The sequence below is a fragment of the Cyprinodon tularosa genome, unplaced genomic scaffold (genome assembly GCF_016077235.1).
Source record: "Cyprinodon tularosa strain WSP-4 unplaced genomic scaffold, ASM1607723v1 ctg139, whole genome shotgun sequence".
NCBI classification, from domain to species: domain Eukaryota; kingdom Metazoa; phylum Chordata; class Actinopteri; order Cyprinodontiformes; family Cyprinodontidae; genus Cyprinodon; species Cyprinodon tularosa.
In genome coordinates, this window is record NW_024038210.1 from 1,196,228 (window position 1) to 1,205,713 (window position 9,486).

Sequence of the window (9,486 nt, forward strand, 5' to 3'; positions counted from 1 at the left end):
TATAAAACATATAATATGCTATATACAATATATAGTCAAATATACACAGTAGACTGTGAAGTAATGTAGCACAGGAGGTCTGGACATGCTATGTTGGTGTAGCTTCTAGGTTCTGAACGGGGGAGGGAGAGAAGCAGTGTTAGTGTCACAGGGGTCTCTGGGCCTTGTTGATAAAGCTGGTAGCGGATGGGAAGAAACTGGTCTGGTAGCATGAGGGTTTGGTACTGATGGAGCCTCCTGTCAGGGGGAAGTGACTGAAATAGTTTATGGCTTTGTGTACTGATTTAGCTTCAAAAATATTGTGACTGTCTATGAATGTTTCTTTTTTTTGTTTACATAAACTCTAGTCATCAAAATGAAAAGATTTAACAGTTTTAATACACTACTCTGTGCAACTAGTTTCCCTAAGTAAAATTTTCTTCTCATTTTGGTGCCTTGTCTTGTATTCTGATGTTTGCCTCCTTTTATTTAGGAGCTATTTATCTTTTTCCTCACAGCGGCTCTAGTTCTCCAATGTTCTACCCATTAAATTTAAAGTGAATGAATCAAATTAAATCCTTTTGTATTAGTATTGTGATGTATTAAGATTGACCTGTAAATCCCCGTAGCTTTCTGTAGGTTTGTCCAGTTTGAATCTATAGTTCAGATGTTTGAATGTTGTGTCTGTTCATCTGCAGCGCGTTACAGTGACAGTGAAGAGGAAGTAGTTCAACACAAAAGAAGACAACACAAGGTCAACCCCTTGTCCTCCCCAGACGTGGTGAGTAAAGTTAGCCAATAGGAAAGCTTATTTAAATAGTTAATTAATCATTGAAACCAGTCAGGATTTGATAAAAATAATTTATTATGAGAACCATACCGTTATTGTTAAAAAAAAACTACAAAAAAGTGGAAATGCACCGATTACAACCTTGTTTCTTATTCAATAATGTGGTAAATTCAGACTTCAAAATGTATATAAAAAATTTTTAATAGTTGATGCTAAATGTAGTAAATTATATGGATGTATATTTGTAATGATTTCTGCAGCATTATCTTATAACTTTGCAGTGGTTATTTTAAAATGCAGCAGTCCCTTTTTCAAAAAGGATATTATGATGCAGTATTTAATAATCAACCAATAACCGTTTTTATGTTCTTCCTACTAAGTGAATACACGCAATTAATGTCTTTTTTGTACTCTGAGCTTTTCAGTCTTAGAAATTATATTAAAATCTGCCAAACTGTGGTGATTTCATTTTTTTGTATTGTAATTTCCTGTGTAGGAACATCACATAAACAGCTTTCTTAAAATAGACGGACTACTAAAACAACCTGTGCTGCAACAGCAGAATGCAGTAATAATACAACAATAATACGACATGTAAATGCAATCATCGATTTCAGGCACCAAAAAAGAAAAATTACTACATGACTTCCTTTTAAAACCAAATCAAAAATACATTTTTAGATGCTTGATGTGGCAGAAATTGTTACAAAATGCATCTATGGACTGTATTACATTTTAAGGCAATAATTACAACATGTATAGTAGCACTGCTGCCTTGCAGCAAGAAGGTCCTGGGTTTGATTCCTGGCCCAGGGTCTTTCTGCATGGAGTTTGCATGTTCTCCCTGAGCATGTGTGGGTTCTCTCCGGGTACTCTGGCTTCCTCCCACAGTCCAAAAGCATGACTGTTAGGTTAATTGGCTTTTCTAAATTCTCCTTAGGTGTGAGTGTGCATGGATGGTTGTTTGTCCTGTTTGTCTCTGTGCACTGTGATGGCCTGGCACCCTGTCCACAGGGTGTACCCGCCTCTCACCCTTAGACAGCTGGAGATAGGCTCCAGCTGTCCCTCATAACCCCAGCAAGGATAAAGTGTGATGAAAAATGAATGGATGGAGGGCTGTAGTAATGTTTTATTACATTTTAAAGTATGAATTTGTTATATTACGCAATGCAGTGGTTAATGTTAGAACTGCTAAGACCAGTTTTTGGCCAGTTCTGATTTTAGTTAATGGAGCAAAGGCACATAAAAGAAAAGTGTGATGTGTTGTTGCCCTTAGTAGTTTCCAAAAATGAATTTTTTTATGAGAAGTCTAATTTTAAGAGTCATTGAAGTTTGAGTGTTTTCTATTATCTTTAAGTCTTAATTATCAGAATTAAGAAAAATAAAGACTTGAAAAATTATATAAAAGCTTTACTAATGTACCCCCATGTAAACCTCCATCCCCAAGACTCCATGGATCTTTTCTCTGGATAAATGTACTGATAATGAGTCTGTGCTGAAAAGAAAACAATATTGTTTCATATTAAAGTTTGATTTTTCTGCTGTAGGACATTATTGCTTTATTATTATTTTTTTGCTAGTCCAAAGTCCTGAGTGATGTGGACTCCCCGGTGGTGGTGAAGAAGAAACGTGCCTCTGTTCTTAATGTGGTGAGATTATGAACATTGCCTATAATTAGCACAGTTCTGTCTGGATTTTATGTCGCAGAACAACACAAAGTAGTGCAGCGGTGAATACATTCTACAAATATGCATACAGCATATCTAACATTATAAATGTGCGATGTCTGATTATCCTCTTTCACTCAGACTGATGAAACACAAGCCGAAGCTTTTTCTGATGATGATTTCCAGGACGACTCGATGTTGACACGCAGAAAAACGCCACCTGGAGCGGAAAGGGAACTAGTCCAACGGCCTCAGAAGAAGGTCGGTACATCAGCAATCGCCTTTACAGTGTGCAGTGAGGTGGATCTATGTGATCAGGGCCTATATTTCTATCTGGATACAGTAACGCCTGCCCAGATACAGCTATGTTAACAGTGCTCTTCTCTAACCTCTTACACCCTAAGGGGGTATAAATAAATTTCTGCCTGACAAAAACACACAAAAGTAAATAACTTATAGCCTCAAAGCTATTAGATTTAAGAAGAAACTTTTGGTACGTCTGTAAAGGTAAGATGTCATAGAATGGTTTTCTGGTGTCAGCACCATTGTAGCTTTGACCCTGCCTGAAATATTAGGGACAAAATACAAAATATTTTGCATTTTTTGAACCTCGCCAAAATTTTCTTTGAAATAAACATTGCAAAACACTACCAAAATATTATTTATAGCACAAAAAAGTAGTACAGACTTTGAAATCTAAATGTTGTGTAAAAATATACAAAATGTTAAATCAGAATGCACTTTCATAGATATAAGCTCATTGGCTGCAAAAAAATTTATTGCTTTGACTTGGAAAAATATCAATAGACCTAGTGTCACGCAGTGGTTAAAACAGATGGCGTCTAATTTGCCGCTAGAAAGAATAACATATATTAGGAAATCCAAAGGGTATCTTTTTGAGAGGATTTGGGGGCCTTTCATTAATTTTATTAAGGATTTAGACTTGACAGAGGGTTTGTTTGAGTTCTGATTTGCCAGAACCTGTGGTGTGCCATGTTGTATAGATGTGTATAATTATATCTGACCAATTTGTAATCTGTGTGAATACCCCAGTTTTTGAGAAGCTGTGTTCTTTGTTTTGTTTTTTTGTTGTTGTTGTATTTTATTTCTCTGGATTGAGTAAAATAATTATTGTCATGTAATGACTACAAAGAGAACCTGTTCAAATAACTACATGCTTGTATTTCCGAAGTGTAAAAACTCAATAAAAATATGTTGGTAATAAAAAAATATACAAAATGTGGACTCAATCAGATGAATCATATTTATTTTAGAATGGTATTAGTGAGAAATTTCTTAGGCGGAGAGGCCAATTTGGCACATTTATCCATAAATGTCACCAAACTGTGCCAAATATGTTTTTTACATCAATACTGGGGGTTTGGTAAAATTACGAGGTCATGTAGCAGCTGGACCCGCCGGTGGGTCCGTAGGGTTCAAGGGGCTAAAAGCTTTAACCTACTTTTAGATCCGTCAGCTGAGAATATACCTTCGTGTTTAGTCGGTAAAAAAAAAAAAAAAGAAAAGTCACAAATCCACTGGACTTTGTTTCCAAGTTTAAAGATTTTTTGTTTCCCATCCAAGAAGCTTTTTCAATTCAAAATATCAGGAATAACGTTGAGTTTGAGGTTTTATACAGTAGCCCACCAAAGCCTTGTTTTTGTTTAAAAACATGTAAATTGAAACGGACGAACGGGTCCACCCCTTTGGAATGGGGGTTGCTTGGCTTCTTTTGTCAGCCTGCAATGCCCCATACCCGTCTAAGTGCCTGAAAGGTCGGTCGTTAAAGGGAATTGTTGGCCTGGCTGAATAGACGAGGTCCTCCGCTCTCCTGTACGGAGGCTGGGGCTGCGATGATAGCAGGAAGGGATAAATCAGTTGCTTTGTTTAATCTGCTTCAGAACACGATGGGTCCAAAAGCGCGTCAGTTTCTGGACGAAGAGGCGGAGTTATCAGAGGATGAGGAGGGAGCGGATGTTTCGTCTGATGAAGAAGACGGTGCAGAACTGAATCGGTCTCTTGAAGGCTTCGTTGTAGACAACACGCACCTGTCCCAGGGACTGGATGGTAAGCTGCTCGGCCGCTGGCGCCTCCTTCAGATCTACTGTTCGGTCTACTTACTCTGGTTCTGTTCTTCTCCTCATCAGACTCAGAGATGCAGGGAGTTTACCTGAAGTCTGTGCGAAGTCCTGCAGTCCGGGGCAAATTTAAAATGTCCTACAAAAAACACCATAACATGGACATTTTTTCCCAGGTTTGTTCTAATGGTTATGTTTATCTTACCGATCATACAGATTTAGCTAAACTGACCTTTGCTCCCAGGTGCCAGAGATGGACGAGACGTACGCAGAGGACAGCTTTGTTGTTGGCAGCGATGAAGAAGAGCTGGTGTGTAATGAGGAAGAGCCCGAAGACATCGAACTTCTGCCCGAGGTGTCATACATGGATGGGAGAAGGCAGTATGCAACCAGACGGCGCGTTTTTCTGCACAAAGCTAGAGCAAAGGCCGGAGCTGAGAACAGAACTGAGTCTGCTGCAGAGCAGAGGACCAAAACCAAACGCTCCCGTGTCATCTGCTTAGACGATTCCAGCGAGGAGGAGACGGGGGACGAGTGCAAAAACAGGGGTTCATCAACAGCTGGCAGCGCTGTCCCTTTACAGGCAAACAGGCCACATTCTGAACCCAGTGGGCAGAAATTCACGTCCTCTGCATCTGTAACCATAGCAACTAAAGTCTCATCGTTGAGTAAAGGACAGAGGAGTTCACTGAGTGAAGAGCAGCAAAATGAGAGGTAAGAAATTAAACAACTTTATAACTACCTGGCTGCAGGCACTGAAACACATCATCTACTGATGTCATCATCTAAAGAGCTTCTTCATTATTTATTTAAAGCAACTCTGTGTCACTTTAACTTGAAAATGTGCTTAATTTTAGAAAAAATGTAATGGTTTTTCAGGCCTGTAAGCACCACTCTGTAACTATAGAGGGTTGGATCTGTCTCTGAATGAGTCATGTGACCCAGAACAATGCTTTATGGCAGTGTTAGCTCCACTTTAGCACCAGAGCTAAAAAAAAAAAGAACAAAACAGATATGACACCTGATCATCTTTGATTCTCTGCTGTAGGATTTAATCTTATCTTTATAAGAAACTCCAAAAGTTTCAATCTGCCGCTCCAATTTGGTCTGCCATCAGATTCTAGAACTGATGGAGCTTTTTTATTTGGCAACAGCACAACACTGCCAGTTGTTTTCAGGAGCACCAAACCTGGAAGTTAAAGATCAAGCGCCCCCTAGTGGCCGAAAGCTACACTGTTGTTTCAATTAACAGATACAGTAACAGAACAAGGTGAGAAACTTAGTTTGTGAGTTTGGTTTTAAGTCAAAGTCAGATATTTCATATCAGCAAAACAAATATTATACGTTTTCAAAGGTTATACGAATTATATCCCTTCATAAAGTCTCTTTTAACAACTGCATTTTGTTTTAGTCTTGGTGTATTTATCCTTGTTAAATTTGTCTGATGATCTGAAAAAGAGGGAATCTGCTGTGGTAGCAGTTTTTAAACAGAAAAAAACACTACTGAGACTTGAAGTTACACAGGAACAGATTAACCCTTCACTGTTTTTTGTTTTGTTTTTTTACATGTGTTTAAACCGACAAGCCTCTCAGATATTAGAGCTTCCAAGGTACCATATGGCTGCTGTCTGTGCTCTTTAAGGTGTTTCAACATAATCTGCTTTTGATTTACAGCAGAGATATTTTTTTTCTGAAACCAGGTCGCCTGGAGAAAGGGTTCTGATCATTCTCTTCTTTTTCCCCGCAGGTGTCGTCGTACATTAGAGAATCAGCATCTTCTCTCTGATGAGCTCGACTTCGCAGCACCAAAGCCAACTATAAATGCAGCAAAAGAATTGCAGGTACTGTCCCAAGGATGATGAAAAGTCCCCCTCCCTGTGTGTGTTTGCAATAGCGACCTATGACTTTAACTCTGCAGGGACTCCCCACAACCAAAGCACCTCAAAGCTCCACTGCTCAGGGTCCATCAATGAACGGGCCGCCATCGCCGTTCGGGTCTGTCTCCATCTTGGTGGACAGCCGCTGCATCAGTAGCGGCGTGGAGCTGATGACGAGTCTCCGTCAGCGACATGGTGCCAACGTCCACGTTTGCTCGCTTGACAGCAGCTACTTCATCGTAAGCAACCGCATGGCCGTGGAAAGACTCAGCCAATCAGATTTAGCCGCAATGCAGAACCGGAAGCGACTGGTGGAGAGGCTGAGCAGCCTGCAGGGAATGTTTGAACGGGTTTGTGTAATAGTGGAAAAAGATCGGTCCAAGCAGGGTATGTTTTAAAAATGCATTTCCTGTTTTAACCAGTGTCACACAGAGCTGATGCCCATCGTTCCATGTTGACCTTGACTGTTACAGGTGAAGTTTCCCGTCCCTTCCAGCGCACACGTTACTATGACAGCACTATAGCAGCTCTGGTTCGTGCGGGGATCCGCCTGCTTTGGAGCGATGGTGCTGAGGAGAGCGCTAGCTTGTTGGCGGACCTGGCGAAGCTGGAGCACCGTAAAGGTCAGGGCATCGCTGTGCCGCTTGAGGTCAAAGGGCAGCGAAGGCAGCAGACCCTGCAGCTGTACCAGAGTTTACCTTCGGTCAGCCATGTGCACGCGCTGAACCTGCTGCACAACTTTAGCACCATCGCCCAGCTGATAAACAGGTAAATGTTCTGCAGGAGAAACCGCCCCGTGTTTCTATGCACTCTGGATATGTTTAGATTCTGAAAAAAATTTCTAGAAGGGGCGGGGCTTTTTACTTAGTTTCTTAACTCTAAATGCTGTCCTTCTAAATAAATGTTGACCTTTTGACCTTGGCTCATAACAAAAGCTTCACAAACACCGAACTGATTGATACCAATTAAGTTTTAGTAAGAGGAGGTGAAGCGGCTTGTTGACCTTTGGTGTCCTCTGGAAGGTTTTATTCATTTCTCTAAAGCTATACTAGCACAAATGAGAATTTAAAGGAATAGTACACCCAAAACATGATTAGCCTTCATTTTCTACTCACCCCCATGCTGAACAACACTCTGGAGTACCTTTTTGATATCTCAAATGCATCTGGAGATCTGGGAGGCTTCTTGCTGTCTGCTGACATTCAAATAATGGAGGTCTATGGTGCCCGAGGCAGAAAGGTCCATAAAAGTCCACAAAAAACGTGTCAATATTCCTCCATACTGTTCGTCCAATGTATTCCAAGTGTCCTGAGTGGGTAGCATCCAGAATTTACTCCAAACAAAGTCATTTAGAATTATTTTAGAGCATAAACAGTAGTGTATAGGATTTCCTGAAAGCGCGCACCTGCGAGTTCACGAGTCTACGGAAACCGCGGCAGACCAAACCAGATGAAAGTGCGCATTCAGCTCGGCAAAGAACTCATGCTCTTCCTCAACACTGAAGTCCTCAGACATTTTTCTTTCGTTGTTTCTTTCTTTGCACAGGTAAACAGCACATTTCTTCTTCTACGCTTGCATTATCGGCAGAGCAGACGCTGAATGCGCACTTTCATCTGGTTTGGTCTGCCGGCTTCCGTAGCGTCGTGAACGCGCAGGTGCGCGCTTTCAGGAAATCCTATACACTACTGTTTATGCTCTAAAAACATTCTAAATGACTTCGTTTCGAGTAAATTCTGGATGCTACCCACTCAGGACACTTGGAATACATTGGACGAGCAGTATGGAGGAATATTGACACGTTTTTTGTGGACTTTTATGGACCTTTCTGCCTCGGGCACCATAGACCTCCATTATTTGAATGTCAGCAGACAGCAAGAAGCCTCCCAGATCTCCAGATGCATTTGAGATATCAAAAAAGTACTCCAGAGTGTTGTTCAGCATGGGGGTGAGTAGAAAATGAAGGCTAATCATGTTTTGGGTGTACTATTCCTTTAACCCTCCAGTTTGCATCCATCCAGTCGCTCATCAGTTGTAAATTGCTTTTCTATCCATTTTCACCTCTAGCCCTACATCCATCCTTTTTCAAATTCTTTATTGAATACTCTGCTGATAATCTGTGTGATATGTTGTTTTCATTTAACAATATTAGGACAAAAAAGTCAGAAATTTGGTCAAAGTAGATTGGTATTGGTATTAACCTTGAATTTTATCTGCGTGTTTTTCTACCTGCAGCTCTGTTGAGGCAATACAGAAAGGAGGCTGCATGAGCAGAAGCAGAGCTGAGGAGATCTACCGCTGCCTGCGTTACAGCTGTGACTCCTCCTTCCTCTTGAACACTTCAAAAGCAGGAAAAAACAGCTAGAGCCCCGATGGAGATGAACCGGTTAAAACCTTAAGATTGTTTTATGCACAACTTAAAACCAGCTGAGCTTTACTTCTCTTTTTTTTCTCCAACTTATTTGCCAAGGACATACATATTGAGACTCAAAAGTGCCTTAATTCAACAATAATCTAATAAAAAGGGCTAAAGAAAATTGTTCCTTACATATATATTTCACTGCATTTAAATTGCATTTTGCTTTAAACCAGGTGATTTGTCTGCAATGGATTTTATGTACAGGTTAACCAATTAGATTATACCTTTAAAAGCTGACAGTATTTCCAAAAGGCTAATAGTTTTAAAATTTCTGTTTAAAAGATGCATTAACTGAATTATGGCACTTTAGTCCCTCAATACAGCGATACCAGTTACTGTGTAACTATACCACCTGTGCTGACCTCAGTGAGAGAAGAGCCTCATCTTTTGCACAATAAGTTAAAGCACAGATATCTAAATATTAAAGTTAATGGATAACATTTTATGTTTATCTTTTTCCCAATGCTCACTGGTTTCATTTTTACACCGACAGCAATTCTGTGACAGTATTAGCAACACTATGATCTCAATCAAGACATTCGAAGTATCATTTTGTATCATAATGTGTATATTATTTCTAAATGTACATAGCTGCAAAAGATGGAAATGTTTCTTTAATAAAACCAATTATTAGCTTTTCTATATCCCTGCTTCTGCTGTTATACAAATATCACTAGAG

The 9,486-nt window shown here is 40.0% G+C and overlaps 1 protein-coding gene across 1 annotated transcript in view; it reads left to right on the forward strand.

The window, feature by feature from the left end:
* Positions 1–9,451, forward strand: part of fancm (FA complementation group M) — a 61,089-nt gene extending 51,638 nt beyond the window's left edge. The window contains exons 15-24 of the mRNA XM_038278180.1: positions 678–760; positions 2,350–2,418; positions 2,578–2,697; positions 4,338–4,503; positions 4,584–4,690; positions 4,759–5,228; positions 6,262–6,340; positions 6,433–6,778; positions 6,865–7,159; positions 8,624–9,451. Of these exons, the coding sequence (XP_038134108.1) occupies positions 678–760; positions 2,350–2,418; positions 2,578–2,697; positions 4,338–4,503; positions 4,584–4,690; positions 4,759–5,228; positions 6,262–6,340; positions 6,433–6,778; positions 6,865–7,159; positions 8,624–8,753 (1,865 nt within the window). The 3' untranslated portion in view covers positions 8,754–9,451. The remainder of the gene's footprint in view (positions 1–677; positions 761–2,349; positions 2,419–2,577; positions 2,698–4,337; positions 4,504–4,583; positions 4,691–4,758; positions 5,229–6,261; positions 6,341–6,432; positions 6,779–6,864; positions 7,160–8,623) is intronic.
* The last annotated feature ends 35 nt before the right edge of the window (positions 9,452–9,486 follow it).